This window comes from Mycteria americana, chromosome 1, assembly GCF_035582795.1.
Source record: "Mycteria americana isolate JAX WOST 10 ecotype Jacksonville Zoo and Gardens chromosome 1, USCA_MyAme_1.0, whole genome shotgun sequence".
Classification (NCBI taxonomy): domain Eukaryota; kingdom Metazoa; phylum Chordata; class Aves; order Ciconiiformes; family Ciconiidae; genus Mycteria; species Mycteria americana.
This window is the reverse complement of record NC_134365.1, coordinates 78,986,050-79,003,172: the sequence shown is the minus strand read 5'-3', so window position 1 is coordinate 79,003,172 and position 17,123 is coordinate 78,986,050. Positions and strand designations below refer to the sequence as shown.

General features: G+C 40.6%; 1 protein-coding gene across 1 annotated transcript in view; it reads left to right on the top strand.

The window, feature by feature from the left end:
* Positions 1-17,123, top strand: part of PHF21B (PHD finger protein 21B) — a 66,169-nt gene that overhangs the window by 12,833 nt on the left and 36,213 nt on the right. The window contains exon 2 of the mRNA XM_075491737.1: positions 12,399-12,491. Within this exon, the coding sequence (XP_075347852.1) occupies positions 12,399-12,491 (93 nt within the window). The remainder of the gene's footprint in view (positions 1-12,398; positions 12,492-17,123) is intronic.

The window sequence follows — 17,123 nt, the reverse complement described above, 5'->3', positions numbered from 1 at the left end:
GTTGTCTTTTCCCCCAAGTGTTCTCTAACCACTGGGCCACGAGACCACATTCTTTCTTCTCTCACTGACTAATTTAGCAGAAAAGCTTGGAAGAAGAGTCTTTCTCCCAGGTATGTTCTGATAGTTAAATGGCTTACAGACCCATGTGTGGGTGTAGGAACTGTAATCTTCCTTCTCTGGAGTAGGTGATTGAACTCCTGAGAAACTGGTTGAAGGGAAAGACGGGAAGGAGGAAAAAAGGAAAGGACAGCTTTCTTAGAGTGTGCTTTGAATGAAAGTGGTTGAACACAGATTAGTCTCCAGGAGGAGGCTCAGGGAGGTGAATCCCAGTGGGAATGAAGCAGGTCTCCTCTTTCAGAGCAAAGTAAGTTGACTCCAAAGGCCTGGAGTCAGTAACGCAGTAAATACTCCTATTGAACACACCTATCTAGACATCTATCTTCTGCCCTAGGGTGGTGGTTTGCAAATTTCTTTCCCAAGGTGCCCTGTCATACTCTTTGGATACCCTACACAGGGAAACTTGGATGCCTAATTAAGAACTGCAGCAAGGCACCTAAGAGCTGGACATGGTACCATGCGATACCTTCATGCGTTTGTGGATTCAGTTCTAGGTACTGAGTTGTTGACACCTCAAAGGTGATGTTTCCGGGCTTGCCAAGAAGCAAACCTTCAGGTGTCCAGAGAATATTAATGGTTAAATCTGAAGCACATGAGGATTTTATTGTCTTTAAGGCTTGACAGCAGCTCAGCAGCGAGAGTTGAGAAGGTGATTTTGAACTCTTTAGCTGGAGCTAGGTTGGACACAGGCACATTGGGGCTTTTTCTGAAACTGAGCCTACTGGGACCTTGGAAGATGTCCCAGTATCCAGGTTTATCTGGGACTAGCAGGATGAAACGTCCTAAGTAAGAGCCAGAAAAAGTCACACGGGCTAGACAGTAGACCAGAGTTGTGGTTTGATTTTTTTCTGGTTTGTGTCTTACAATTTCTGCACTCCAGAAACAGATACAGTTTCTAGGCTTGGAAACAAAGGAACCTTTGCTGACTTTAGTGTTTATAAGGCTAGTTCTGCTAGCACTAATATTAATGCAGCATCTCAGGAAGAAGAGGAGATTTTCTACTTACTAACTCTAAGATTTCCTAGTTCTGTCATTGTAGGGAAACACGGGTGCTCATTTTGGTATATTTACAACTCTGGGAAAATATTATGTGTAATATATTATTATGTGTTCTGAAGTGTGTGTTTGTGTATTCACACACACATAGTGTATATATATGTATCTTACGTATATATTTATGAATTTATTTCTATAAGCATAAATTTGCCAAATCCTGCTACTGTCTGAACAAATCAACATAAAAGATCAGCCTTTTTATTTGGATCACCAAAGAATCAATTACATTTGTAAGTGAATACTGTAGAGTTTATCACCCTCCAAAACTAAATAAGGTGCTGCTCTATTTCAGTATTTTCTTTTAATTAGAAGAAGGCACCTACGTAGCAATATCTGCAATGATTTTTCACAGCCGCAATCCTAGAACTGTGGAATACCAAAGTTAAGAATTCAATAGCAACGGTAATTCAGCCATGCTGTACTAAAGCAGTATTTTCCGCTGGGTTTTGTTGATGGGCAAGTGGCTCAATATTGCTGAGTAGTCTGCCTAAAAAAAAAATAAAGCAAGCTTATGGAATGTTCTGCACATTCAAATTAACATTTCCTGGGAAAGTTATTGCTTCCTTTTTTCTAACAAATTACATTAACAGTAGAATTTTAAGATCAATCATATTTATACACACTTTATATGGAATTCAGGCAAAGTCTTCATGTTCCTTCCCCAAGTTCTATGCTCACAGAAGTTACTTTTGGTAACCACATCCAGTTATTATGGCTGAGCTGATCTAATAGCTTCCTTTCTCCAAAAAGGTTGGAACCATCATTCCATTTTTCTGTTCCCCTGCCTTTGTGGTTTTTGTCTTCCCCTCCCTCCCCCCTCCAGCTAAGAACATTGCTTTTTCCCTTGCCTTTATTCTGTTGCTTGTTGGATACTTTCCTAAGCTAATTCAACTAGGAGAAAACTTTCTTTATCCTGGCTAGCAAGCTGAATTAGCTCAGCGCAGGGCCTGACAAAAGGCACTGTGTGGCAGCGAGCAATTAGATCGTCTCAGGCTGTCACTTCCCTCATGTTTCCCGGTTCTTCAGAGTGACTGAAGAATGTGTAATAAAAGCTCAGAGCAAGAACTGCAAAAGCAGCTCTGAGCCCTATGGGTGCTAGGGTGGAATGATTTGGAAGATAATCTTAATTTTTCAGTAGCTGCTGATAGGCTGCATGGGCCATTCGGATTGATGAGGATTCCTAAATCACTAAGGAATGATGGTCATTTCCTCCTTCATTTTTCCTCCCCCTGCTTTCTCTTTCCATAGCCTAATCCTCATGTTCTGCAGCTGAGGTAGAGCAGTAGTACTTTAGCAGCTGCTGGGGCTCTGTTGAAGATTTTCACTCATGCTTGAACTCTCTTGAGGGAGAGGCTTTGTGCGACACGCTGTGCATGCATTTTTCCCTTTACTCAGAAATATTTCCACAGACTGTGAACAGAGAATAAGTAATTTGAAGACATTAGTCATTAAAAACAACAGCAACCTGGAACAGTTTAGTAGTTAAACAGCAAATCTTTTATGAATCAGCTGAGCAAGAGACTATAGGTGTGATCACAGCTGCTGAGTGGTGTTGTTGCGACTCAGTGAGACTACACTCATTTGTGCAGGAGGTGGAGACTTAATTAATTGAATATGATTTCTGAATAAAGCTTCAAATCACAGAACAGGTATGTGCATGCTGATGCAGTTTACATAGCCAAACTTTCTTCTTCTCTTCTCTTCTCTTCTCTTCTCTTCTCTTCTCTTCTCTTCTCTTCTCTTCTCTTCTCTTCTCTTCTCTTCTCTTCTCTTCTCTTCTCTTCTCTTCTCTTCTCTTCTCTTCTCTTCTCTTCAGAAATTTAGAGTGTGATCTAATGACTGTGGAAAAATCCTGACTCTTTCCTTTGATAAAAATGGTGGTGCCTTAAAAAAAATACTAACCAGTAAATAATGTGATGAAAGCTGTGTTTAAGAACAGGTATTTGGCACAGCTATCTACCCTCTTGTGTAAGTAACCAGTGGGATTTCTGAACCAGGGAAACTCATGAACTTTATTCACCATGTTTTTCCTTTGCCAGAATATATACCCACAGTGTGTTCAAACAGAGTTTGTATTTTTGCGTTTACCCAGATGGGAATGTGCAAGTGGCAAGAAGTAGAGATAGTGCTCTGAAAAGTTTGAGAGCTGTGGTAAAAGCAGAGATAAATCAGATGGTGCTCTGAAAAGCCTAAGAGCCACGGTAAAAGCAGAAAACTGTTTGCTTTATCTCTGCATATACTCCTCTGGTACCCTCAAGAGCTTTGATACCACTGTAGGTTTCCTTGCAGATGAGTGGTGTTGAAAGGGTGAGTACTCAGCAGCACCTCAGCTGCAATTAAGAATTTGGTCACACCGTGGTTTTCAAAGCAGGTTTGGAATTTCAGGTGGTACCTTGCCTCCTGCTGCTTGTTGCCACCCTGGTACTGGGCCTTGTAACGGGCAGTGAGAGCAGTTGTAGGCTGTTTCAGTGCAAAAGCATCTGGCGTAGTTTGAGTCGTCATTAATTGGCTATAATGAGGGTTGCTTTAAATGGTCTTTTCAGTGCCCAAAGAAAGAATGGTTTGAAAAATACTGATATTTTAAAAAAAGCAACAGGACTTGTTGTGTTTCTGATTGTCTACTTCATAACAATAATAAATGTGCATACAAGAGCATGATTAATGAATTCTGAGTAAAGAGAAAGGAAATGAGGAAAACAAACACTTTTAAAAGCTGGAAGAGAAATCTTTAAATTTCTATGAAATTCCAATTAAATTACTGTTTACACAAAATATGTGTCTGAAGTGCAGTCTCTTTGGGATACAATCTGCGTGTGAAACTGAAATATGCCATTATTCCACCAGATCATTAGAAATACCATGCACAGTGATGCACCGTATTTTGAAAATGAAGAATGATTTCCACAGATTTTTATGGAAGTTAAGTCTAGAAGGAAAGAAGAAACATATATGCATACGTGTCTTGCAGGGCTCTTCAAAGTTATATCCAAGTGCACAGTGCTTTTACTGGTGGACTATATGGAAAAATAATAGCTTTCAGATGTTTAGGTTAGCTAGAGGACAGCAACTCTCCTGGATTATTGAGGTAAAGTGCAGCAAGTTTTAAGTCAAATGAACTTGGAGGTTGCATGTAGTGCTTGGCATTTATATAAAGCAAGCTCAAGGTTGAATGCAGCATTCAAGTTGTAAAATGGATGTAGAATGGGTAAAAAACCCCTGCAATTACTTCAGTGACGATCCATTCAGGTTAAGAATTTTCATCTTTGCTGTTGCCATAGCAATCTGTTCCCCTGTCACTACCACATTAAAAATCCATTCTGTAAAACTGTTGTTGCCAATATTGAACACATAACAGACAAAAACATTTTTTTAATAGCTTAGGTGTCTTATTTGCAACACGAAGAAGACCTAGATCTTAGAGAGATGCATATGTACTTTAAAAAGAAAAAGATTAGTGTTTCTATAATACATTGCAGGAACACAATATTTGTGCTGCAGTATTGATGTCAGTATAAAATAGTTTGCAAATAATACAGCAGCGCAGTGTCAGTTGAACTCAAATAATTGAACTGTTCTGCTACGATACAACAAACCCATATGTTCCTGAGTTAAGTATTTATTTTGGTAACATGCTGTAGTGAAAGGCTTTTGAAACTATGTGGCTTTTTAACCTTCTGTTACTCATTCAGTCTGATTCTCTTCAGTGATTGACTTCAGTGATTATATCTGTACTGGTGTAATTCTGGAATGGGAGGAGAGTTGTGTCCCCTAAGAGTTTTACATCTGTGATCTAATCCTAAACTGCTCATGTACCCAAGCTCAACAATGAATTTGTACGGATAATGAATTGTAGGAACAGGTCCTTAAGCATTTGTTAGTACATCCAAATGAGGGGGAAAGGAATTTGTAATTCAAAGCAAACATAGCAATGGTCTGACAAAGATACTTACCCAAACTGAGTAAAATGTAAATATCTTTCGATAAAGTAGAGATACATATCTGTAGAGATATATGTATGTATTCATTCAGGGCTGAAATGCAGAAGTTTACTAAAATCACAAGTGTGCATAAGTCATGGCTTTAAAAACTCAGGCATTGACTAAAGAAGTCATAACATAATAGTAGGAAACTGAATGCATGGCCCTTATCTGATCATGGACAATGTAAATCTCATCCTTGTTTCTGCCTCAGCATCCTTTTATGCTCTAACCATCTCTAGCCTGCATCCTTTGAATTCTTATTCTCTGTCCATGCCATACTTCTTTGTTTCCCTTTTTATGTCTTCTACTTGCCACTGTCCCCACACTTCTATCCCTCAGTTGTCTTTGAGAGCCTTGATCTAGGGATGGTGTTGATTTAATGCAGGAGAAGCATAGGAGGAGAAAATACAGTAAATTGTTACAACGCTATTGGGTATTAATAGAAGAATTGAGGGCGAGAAGTGATTTTCTTTTTTAACTGCATTTGGCAATATCTTCTAAATTTTTCATTTTCTTTTGGTTACATGGGAGGAACTGCTTTTTTTGTCTTTTAATGCAACTGTGTCCTCCTGTTTTAGGGCTTTCGGGTTGGTTTTCTTTTTTTAAATTCTTATCATTATTATTTTCTTACCGAGTAAACTGACCACTGAAAAAGATTATTTCATTTGCATCTCTTCACCTGTTTTTGCAATTCGAAATGTGACCCTTTGGAGCGTGCTACTGGATGACATTTGCCCAGCAACTGAGATTGCAGGTCACCTACACAGCGGGCCTGCTGCGGTTCCTGTCTGAGGGCATCTGTGGATTGCTCAAGCAAAAAGAGGTGTCCCTGACATGCCAGATACCTGTCTGCTCTGTATAGGTCACTGAAGACAGGGGCTTGGAAGTGGTTTGTGTTGCAGCCATATGCATTCATTAGCCGTTAACTCCTACAGTGGGTGATGCAGTGGCTGAGGTTCCTGTTCGAGTCCAGGGCTGAGGCTGGTGCTTGAGGTAGGAATTAGCAAGGGGTCATGAGCTCCCAGATGCTTGCCTGGGATAGTAAGTGCTGCTGGACGTAAAGTTTAGTGAATTAGGCGGTAGGAAATACACCCGATTAATTTGTTTTTATTTGAAAAAAATTCTCATTATAAAGATAGTAAATCTGGCTTCAATGCATATAATCAAATCAAAACAATTCTGAGGCAGACTGAAAGTTGGCTCTTCACTTTCCCCCGTCACTGCATATTTCGGTGCTCCCTCCACGTTGTAGGTGTTTCAGGGGTCACCAGAAGAGCCCAAGCAGACTTAGATAGAGGAGAGATTTGGAGTTATCTTTGACTTTTATGGACCTTTTTTATTAAAATGCTTAGAGCTGTAAATGTAGAAATAAGAAACTCATTTATCTTGACAAAAGTGCTGCCATAAACTATTCAGCACTCATAAAATAACCTTTTAAATTATTGTTTCTGCTGGTATCGATAAATTCATACAAAGTGCTTAAAGGTCAGGCATTGCCAGAAAAATGTCTTTTCAGCTTGTTAATTAAAGGTTTATAAGAATGTGCACCAGCTTGCTCTTTGGACAAATTGGAAAAAAGGAAGGAGAAAAAAAACAAGGCCCACATGGATGAAAACGATAGTGTGGAATTAGTGAATGGTGAGTCTTTGATCCACCAGGCTCACCGTGGCAAGCCTGGACAGTTTGTGAGTGAAAATAGGTGGCACTGTGTCCTGTTGCCGACGGGTTAAACCACGACACACTGTTAACAGGAGGAAAAAAAGTTTATTTCCCTTTTTGCAGGGGGGGGTGTGGGTATCTTGATTACTCACCTCTTGCAGCCCATGGGCTTGAGCTGAGGACCCAGCTAGAACTGAAGTATTAAGGTGAGTGTGAGCAGTATTCGTCCTGTTATAGCTTGAGCCATGGGGAGTTTGTCCAGTTCTCATTGCCTGGCCAAGAACATCAGATAAGGACGTTTACTTTTTTATTTACCACGCAAGTGGTTTTATCTGCTCGTTTATTTACCACTTAAACTGGAACAAAGCAGTGCACTGAAAAATGTGCCCAGAGCCAAACTGCCCAACCATCCATTCTAGCACTGCACCTCCTTCTTTGCAGAGACCGCAACTGTGATTCCCTCTGTTTTATACTTCACCTCTTTCATCCATCATCATGGAAACATCCTGGTCTGATCATTAAAATCTGACCTAAAAATTAGGCAACTCAGATATGACTCTACATCAACAGATGAGATGAGGTTAATCAATCACATGGATGAGATACTGGAAGTAAGAAGTCTGGCTTGCATTTCCACCTGCACAACAGTCTATCCCTGACAACATTATTTTACCTCTAAATCTCGATTTTTTCATCACTAAAACAGAGACAATAATACTGACCCAGGTGAAGTACCCCGAGATAACAGATGAAACGTGTTACAGGAAAAGTACAGAGGTTTCTGTCATTGAATTCTGCTGATACAACAGCTTGAACTATTTATTGCCCACGCTGGGAAACAATAACAAAACAATGTAAATAGTGAAGAGTAAAACAGATTCTTAGATATCTCTCTGTCTGAACATAGTATAGTGCTATTATTAATGTGAGATTAAAGTTTTGAATTTTCCCTTGGCCATATGATTTTTATACTGAGATTGTTTCCTTGAATATTAAATAACAGATCCTTACTATAAAACCATTTGTAAACAGGAGGCTGCATCTTTGTCACTGAAAATTTCATAACCTAAGAATGCCATAATTTGTTTTTGTTCTCTCGAGATCGCTGCAGAACTCCTACTTCAGGAAAATAAATCTGATGAATTTTTTGAGAGTGCAGGTGACAGAACTAATGATAGTTCATTTCTCTGATATCCACAGACAATACATCCTGGCTTTGTCTTCAAGTGAAGCTAAGAGAACAGTGCAGAGTAGTTTTATGGCGTTTCTTGTTTCTTCTCTCACTCCCATTACTTTTGGCTCAGTCGTTAAGTGTTTTGAAACATAAAACAGCATTGGCCCAACGATGCACCCAGAGGCTGAGATGAGCTCCTTCCTCACAGGACAGAGGCATTCTGTTCTAGACAGGATTGGTTTGTTGATTTTTTTCCTTGTGATTGATATTTGAAGTAGTACAAGAAAAGAGATTTGTTGCTCAGACATGGAGATTTTGTGCATCCTACCAACTGATAACTGTATCTTATCTAACTTCTGAGTAATTTGATTCTTATAGTAAATTCCCAATTTCCCTCAGAGTCAGCACTTCGTATTTTAATACATGGTATTCTGTTGGCCAGTTTGAAAATCCTTGCAAATCCACATGTACCTCTAGGAACAGGAATATCAGAATGTGTGTTTTCAAGGTCAGAGGTAGCATATATAAAAATGATGAGAGGTGCAGCCACACTTTAAGCACAACCTTCCAGAAGGAAGAAATTCTTGTTTTAACTTTCTGTAGAGGGAATATGTGCAGCCCAGGAGAAGTTGTGGTGCTCCTGGTGTTTCCAGGGAAAACTCAGGCTTCACTGCGTTGTGCAAGAAATCTCATTCTATATATAAGCAGTGTTGGGATGGAGGGAAAATGTAGATCATGCTTGTGATAAACTTTGAGTTCCTTTAGTGTGCGTTGGAAAGTTCACTTTGGTATTCACCTTACAAAGCAAATAACTGGGCTGAATTAATTTTAGTTCATGCTAATATAAAGCAGGAGGTTGTGATGTGTCTAATAAGTGGCAATAGCAGCAGGTGGCAGCTCAAGTTCTCCTTCTCTCCCGACTGCAGGAATTCATCACGTTGTCCTTCCCAATGTGTGAGTTTGTGATATGGTAGACAGGACGAAGAAGTAATTAATTCAGATAGTTTATAGTATCGTTCCCATTGTTTTTATTCCATGTGCCACCCTGTAAGGATAACTGCAGTGGAAATACCCCCTGGTACCCCACCTGGTACCCCCTGTGGAAGTTCCTCACTCTGTTCCCAATACCTTTACTTCTGCAGGGAGGTAGAACTTACCTGTTCTGGCATCCATGGGTGGAAATGCTGCTTTCTCTGCCCCCGCCCCACCCTTGGCTCAAGACAGAATTTTAATGGAGTATATTTTTCCATGGATAATCCAGGGTACCGATAATCCATGACTACTCAGGAGAAATTGTCTTGCATGTTTATAACTGTACAGCTCTCCTTGTTGTTTAACTCAGGCAAATCTTATGCAAATGTTAATCTTTGCTGAATATATAACATCACACCCCCAAATGTCTCCAAGAGGAGTAGCAGAGTTAAAAATATAAACTCTGTAGGACAAGTTTATTAAAAATATTCTGCATGAAAATGCATGGTATTCTTATCAAACACTGTAGTTAGAATGAAATAGACTGTTTTACCTCTCTGTTGTTGAGGTCTGAGGAGAACATATTGAGGTCTGAGGAAACCTGACACAGTTTCGCTTTCCTTGAGCTGATTACATTATTGTTCCTTTCTATTGACAAATTTCATTACCAGATTGGGGTAATATTAGCATACTTTATCTTACTGGCTGTGATCCGATACTTTTGTTTGGAGGGGAGTTAAATTTAGAGAAATTCAGTTGAATCTATTTTTCTTTCCTTATTAGCTATTTCTAGCAGCCTGATAAGTTTTTGTGATCAGTGACTAAGTGTCTCTTGCTGTTATAATGACAGTCATCTGCTTGCTTATATTGCCATGTCATCCCAACAGCAATTAAGAAACATTAGATAGAAGTTATAAAATCTTGCCTTAAGAATATTGGCCAGTTAACCAAAATATGAGCTGTAATCAGGGATGAAGGAATGAAAGAGGTTGAAGGGGAAAAGTTAGCTATGTTCTTTAGACCTATGGCGCAATCTTAAATTTATAAGCTATCTGTCCTTTTTAATGGAGAAAATAAAGTACAAGTTATTTACAACATCTCAGATCCAGTATTTTAGGAGCCTCTGTGGGTGAGGCTTGAAAAAGAGGTGCCATTCAGACCATCTATAACAGAACGCATAAATGTACATCTATAGATAACTGTATCGCTACAGATAGATGAAAAGCCAGCAAAGGATTGGAGCTAAACAGACACAGAGATTTTTAGGCGGGGGGAAACTTTTGTGTACTTGACTCTGTAGTACAGAAACATAATTTGCTTACTCTTGGTATCCAACTGTATTCATAAGGGTTAAAGATAATACTGGGTTAAGAAGTATCTCTTCTCCATCTACAAAGTACATTTTATATAGAATGCAGCAATATATTTGCTCATAGAGGCTGCTACCTCAAATATCTTATACTGGGTACTATTGAAAAGCATTTAAAGAATAATGCAATCATCAGGCACAGTCAACATGGGTTCACAAAAGGAAAGTCCTGTTTAACTAATTTGATATCCTTCTATGGTAAGGTCGCCTGCCTAGTGGATGAAAGGAAGGCAGTGGATGTAGGTTTTCTGGATTTTAGTAAGGCTTTTGACAATTGTCCCTCATGGCATCCTTCTGGACAAGTTGTCCAGCTGTGGGATGAGCGGGTTCATGGTGTGCTGGGTGAAGACCTGGGTGAAGGGCAGAGCTCAAAGGGTTGTAGTGAATGGGGCTACATCTGGCTGGTGACCGGTCACCAGTGGTGTTCCTCAGGGTTCAATTCTAGGGCCAGTCCTGTTCGATATATTTATCAACGATCTGGATGCAAGAGTTGAATGCACCGTTAGCAAGTTTGCTGATAATACCAAACTGGAAGGTACTGTTGACTCTCTTGAAGGACAGGAGGCCTTGCAGAGGGATCTAGATAGATTGGAGCATTGGGCTCTGATTAATGGGATTAAATTTAACAAGTCCAAATGCTAGATTCTGCACCTAGGACAGATTAATGCCAGGCACAAGTATAAATTGGGAGAGGAGTGGCTGGAGAGCAGCCCTGCAGAAAGGGACCCGGGGGTGCTGGTCGACAGCAGGCTCAATATGAGGCAGCAGCGTGCCCTGGCAGCCAAGAGGGCAAACCCCATCCTGGGGTGCATCAAACACAGCATAACCAGCCGGTCAAAAGAGGTGATCATCCCGCTGTATTCAGTGTTGGTGCGGCCTCACCTTGAATACTGTGTGCAGTTCTTGGCCCCACAATTTAAGAAGGATGTGAAGGTCCTTGAATGTGTCCAGAGGAGGGCAACAAAGCTGGTGAAAGGGCTGGAAGGCATGTCCTATGAGGAGTGGCTAAGGACTTTGGCTTGTCTAGTTTGGAGAAAAGGAGGCTGAGGGGCAACCTCACTGCTCTCTACAGCTTCCTGAGGAGGGGAAGTGGAGAAGGAGGTGCTGGTCTCTTCTCCCTGGTATCCAGTAATAGGACGCGTGGGAATGGTTCAAAGCTGTGCCAGGGGAGGTTTAGACTGGACATTAGGAAACATTTCTTTACCAAGAGGGTGGTCAAACACTGGAGCAGGCTTCCTAGAGAGGGGGTCGATGCCCCATGCCTGTCCGTGTTTAAGAGACATTTGGACAATGCCCTTAACAACATGCTTTAACTTTTAGTCAGCCCTGAAGTGGTCAGGCAGTTGGACTAGATGATCATTGTAGGTCCTTTCCAACTGAAATAGTCTGTTCTATTCTGTTCTGTCTCAAATAAGCTTTGAATAATTTTTTTTATACAACTAACAGAAGAGTGAGTAGAGAAAATAAACGTGGAATAGTAACAGCTGCTGTGTTGGACCAAATGGATGTCGTCTTAGCTGAATGTTATGTTACAGTGTGCTGTAGCAGATTTATAGGTAGCTCTCAGTTTTAATAATTCAGTATTTACTATTTACTAAGATACAGTGAACTTCTCTTGTGACCCTGGCTACCATGAAATACATCATCTTACCAATGCACGTTTTGAAGTTTCACTGTGGTGCATTTCACCTTTCTTCAGATCTCTTTTGAAAACCAGCTAGTGCCTAGACAGCCCTCAGCCATGGCAGCACACTTGTATTTTCTTTGTGTACCAAAAAAACTTCACAACAATGAGATGTATCCTTTGCACTCAGAATTACCAAATGCTCTAAGGGGACAATAGGCTTCAGTTAAAAGTGCTTTATAGAGAAGGTTCAAGAGAAGGAAGAGTCTCTGACTCTTTAGGCAGAAGAGAGAGGTCTTCAAATGGACTGATGTATTATACCCTTCCATCATAAGTCGGGAAGAGACAAACAAAGAGCTGGAAGGGGAACCGCTGGGTCGGGCAGATTCTATCTGGGGAAGCTGTGCAAGTGTTTTAAGCTGTGTTCAACTGTTTTTCTTCCAACAGACTTTGGGAACTATCACTGCAGTGCCCATTAAGGTTCCTCAGGTCAGCTCCTTGCAGAGGTTGGCAGGACAAGGACCAGCAGTGCTACCTCAGGTACAAAATACAGTTCCAAAGGTGGTTTTGTGTCATTTTATATGTATTCTACTCTGTTCCTGCCTGGTGCCCAGGCCTGGGTAGGTCAGCACACTAATTTTGCTGAATAAAGACTCACCTTCAGTGAGTTGAACAGCAGAGTTGTGATTTTCTCCAATTCGTGAAAAAGAAGATAAATCAGTTTTCTTCTGGGAGCATACTGTTAGCACAATGAAAAGCTATAAAAAATCTTGTAGATTCATTGTGGAAGAACAAAGTACATACAGTGAAATGTAAATTTATGCTTTATAAGATGAATCACGAATCACAGAAGTGAAAATCTGCAATTCTGTAATTAAAAAAGTGGTGGAAGTATTAACCTTTCTGTTCAAGATTTAGCCTTACACATTCTTTTACCAACTTACTTGCCTTATCCCTTGTCTATCCCAGTATAAAGTTTTGGCCCAACTAACCCGGGTGCCAGACTGAGGCAAGATTGGCTGGGTAGAAGTGAAAGGAGAGTTACACTCACAGATTTTTAAAATCTTTTTCAAACTGTGTTGTCTTGTCTGAATATCCATCACTGTTTCCCTAACCATACACTTGATTCCCCATTTCAACCATCTTTCTCAAAATTTTTGGATGTCATTTTCAACAAGTGTTTTGCTGCAGTTCTGTGGTTTGCTTTTTGGATTCATGATTATTAATTATAAATATATTTCTCCCTGTGTGGCCCCTAGAGGTCTATTTCTCATACATGAACACTTTTCTAGCATTTAAGTCAATGTTGGGTCTTCCTATTGTTCCTTTATTTTTTTCCTAATATTTTCTTAGTGGCAGAATCTAGTAGAAGATCTGTGAGCTACGTGTGCCCGGAGGAAGGAGCATTTCCAAGATAAAGTCCCTAAATTCTCTCTTTAAACTACATTTTGTGGAAGGCAAAGTTGTGAACATAAAGGAAGGTTATAGTTTTCTTATCAAGTTCAAGACTGTGCTTTTCAGTTGTTCTTACAGCATAATAACACATTGATTTCTGCCATTTTGGGGTGTCAAAGATGAGCAGATTGCTCCTGAAAATAGATGAGGTTCAAGAGCAGCTGAAAGACCTGTAACAGGGGCTTAAATTATCATTAAGGTTATGTTTCAGCAATGATGACGGCATTGCAAATGCTGCACTTAGAGAAGCATCAATGTTCTATACTTTTGTTAAGTAGGAAAATTTTCATTCAGTGTTAGATTCAATTTTGAAGAATTGGAAAAAGTGGAGGAAGCTGATTTGCTCAACTTTTTGAAAAGAACACATATCCTTTCTGTCTTGCTGTTTAGCTCATGGCAATATTTTTGTTTGTATTTCACTTTGTTTCACTCCTTTCCTAGCACAGCCTTCAATTTCAGACCTGTTTATGCAATCATACTTAATGCTAATGAAACATCAACCCTTCCTCAGCATCCCTAAGCCATAGTTCACTAAATTTTCTGTTTCATATAGATAGCATGGGAAATAACCACACAGCAATCTCGTTTCTGTCAAAACTAAAAATGAAGTAGGCAGCTGTATGTAAGACCACATTATCAGAGGTACGTCTTATGTTCTGAGTTTTTTCTGGCTTTTTCACAGGCTAATACCTCCTTCTTCAGCAACAGCCTGCACCATTTACAGGCTGTGTTCTCCTTTGCAGTTCATCATGGTCTATATGTTCCTCTCCCGCTCAAAGCTTACAATGAAGTTTAAAATTTCCATATTGTTTCCTAGGGGGGGGGAACTCCCTCCACCCATCAAAGCTTTCTGCTTGATGTCTTAAGAGAGATCAAGTTTTCATCTACAAGTGGAAAGTTTGGCTTCTAACTAAATAACCAAATGCCTTCAAAATATACTTAATATAGCCATAAATGAGAGTGATGTAAAGCTGTCATTCCCCAACACAGCTGGATACAGGTGACCTGGGAGGCAACTGTAAGTTAGCTGCAGCACTGTATCACTGTGAAAGCTCTCCTTTGTAATAACTGTGGGTGAGCGCATAGTCGTCTCTGGCAAATTTTGAGGGTCGATAGGAATCTGTGGTCCAGGAGAACTGGCAACTTCAGATGGAAATATAAAAATGCCAGGAAGCAAGGCCATGTAATACCATGAAGGTATTATGGTAAAGAACATCTCTTCCCTCTTCTCCCTCATAGCTCCGAGAAAACAAGTGCCAAATTAAAAATTATTTTGTAAATTAAGGGGCGTATAGTATCTTCCAGTAGGAGCTGGAAAATGCGCAGAATTAAATCCTGTCACAGTTCATCTCCTCTCAGCGATGATGCATCAGACTTGGTTACAGAGCAGGCTGGCTACTAACCTCCTTTTGTCCCCCCTGGGTGACAGGCATGGCTCCTGTACCTTGCTCTGAGTTAGTGGCACAATCCTACCATTCTGGGACTGACTTCCTGAGAGGCAGCTTTGCCACTGTCTCCCAAGCATACTAACAAGCAGGGTCCAACTGAGTTTGGCATCTGCTAAAACCTTTACTTTGGGTGCCTGTGTAGCAGAAAATTAATGGGCCAGCTTTTTCAAAACAAAACAATATTCATCACTCCTCTACCAAGAAGTCCGTAGTATTTTGCACAAAGAATTAAAGCAGTACAATGTCCGTGCTCGGGCATATTAGCTATAGCTGAATCTTGTTCTTCAAGGTATTGCACCTTCCCTGACCTCCATGTCTGCAAAGTCTAGCTTTAACAGTGAATTGTGTAGAGCCCTAATAGCAATGAAACCATAGGAGCAAAGGCTTCAATAAGCCCACCTGCATGCCTCCCTATTTACTCAGGCAGCTAAGTCTAGGTGTAATCTGTGCCAGTGCAGTGGCAGGCGCAGTGGCAGTCACCTAAGCTGGTTTAATCTTGTCTGTATGTGCTGCGGCCTCTTGTCTTGTCTCTGGAGGGGTGGAAGGCCTGGATGGAACCCTTTTGGGATCCCTGCCATGTTAGGAGCCTACTTGTCTCTGAGTCGCCCTCTGGAAGTGGCTTCACTCTTAGCCAGACAGATTGCACTTCTGTTTCAGGTGCCTGTGGATAAATGGGATTAATCCAGGTCAGTGGGATTAATCTGCATTCTTGACAGCACACCGATTGCTACCTGACATTTCTCCTTTTGGCCAGTCTCATCGTTTCTTTGGGATTTCAGACTCCCTTTAGATTTAGATGTAGGCATGAGAGGCGTAAACATTGCCAGGCTGGCGGGAACAAACAGGGGATTCCTCCATTTAAGGGCCCCTCATCACACCTAAAGGAGTTTTATATTTTTGATGCTTTCATTCTCATCTAGACAGCCTCTTTTGATTTACCTCTATGCAGTCAAGCAGGAAAATACCACACAAGTAAACTGAGGCACTTAACAATACTGATGTAAAGTAATACATACAGCTTTCTCATTTTCCACATTTGCACAGATACTTGTCATTTGTTTTGTTCATTTGAATGCGTTTATGATATGACCCCCTGGGAGCTCTTCCATATGGGGAATGAAGTTTCAAAATCTACACATTCACAAATGGCAGCAAAATCCCATCACTTAGTGCAGAACTGCTATTAAATGGTGAGCAAACAAACATTAATTACAAGTTCATTGCATAATACAAACAATATTTCTTTAGGCATTCATTATTTGCCAAAACAAGCCTCTTTGGCAGACCTTTTTTCTTTTCTTTTTAAAATTCTTTTTTTACAGAATATGAAGTTATTTTTGCTTTCATCAAATAAATAACATTTCTGCTATGAGCTGTGATGTTTGGGAAGTTAATTCCAGATAGTCTTTCTCTTCTTACTTTGGCCTTTGAGGTTTCCAGCTGGGTGAGATGTTTTGAAACTGCAGGCTCTCCACTGCACTCTGAGAAGCAAATCCTGGAGGTCCTCTACTCAAGCACATGGGTGATGCACTCTCTTACTCTTGAGCCGTTCCTCTGCTTTGTGGCACCCATCAGCTGTAAGGAGGGGGTGGCCTCATGTCAGGTTGGGCCTCCAGTTTCCAGCTGCACTGCAGACAGTCTGTCTATTTTGAACTGGTTTACATAAAAATGTAAGTCGCGCTGTAGCCACCTGAAGGCACGTGGGAAATCTTATTTTCTGTTCTTCGAATGGAAGATTTTAAATGAAATGGTGAAGATATTAAAATAAACTTCCCATTTTGTTGTCAGTAATTTGGGCTCAATCCAATTCTCGTTCAAATTAATGGAGACACTGTGATGATTTGAATAGCAGTTAAATCGGATTATAATGCTATTTCTCTGACCTATTTTTCCAGTCCTGGTGGAAGGCAGGGCTTGGGATGGCTTTGCTCGTGACACTGCTGATTAGGGTAGAGCAGAGAGTCGCGTAGCAGGTGCCCGCGGTAGAGCTATCACGCAGGTTAGTGGTGAAAAGAAACAGGTACACACAACCGCTTTAGATGAAACGTGCGTGTTTTTCAATCAACTCTAGCCAGTTCTGCTAAGCGCTGCTTATTTTTTATCTTCTGTAGTGATTTTAATAGGCATAATTCAGTAGGGTCTGAATTTGGTCACTGGGCTGCAGGCTGCTTTGGGACAAGGGCTGTTTTGTTCCCGTGTGTTTGTTCATCGCTGGGTACTGTGTGAGCCCAGCCAGAGACTGTGGTCTTTAGATGTTCCCAAAACTTAA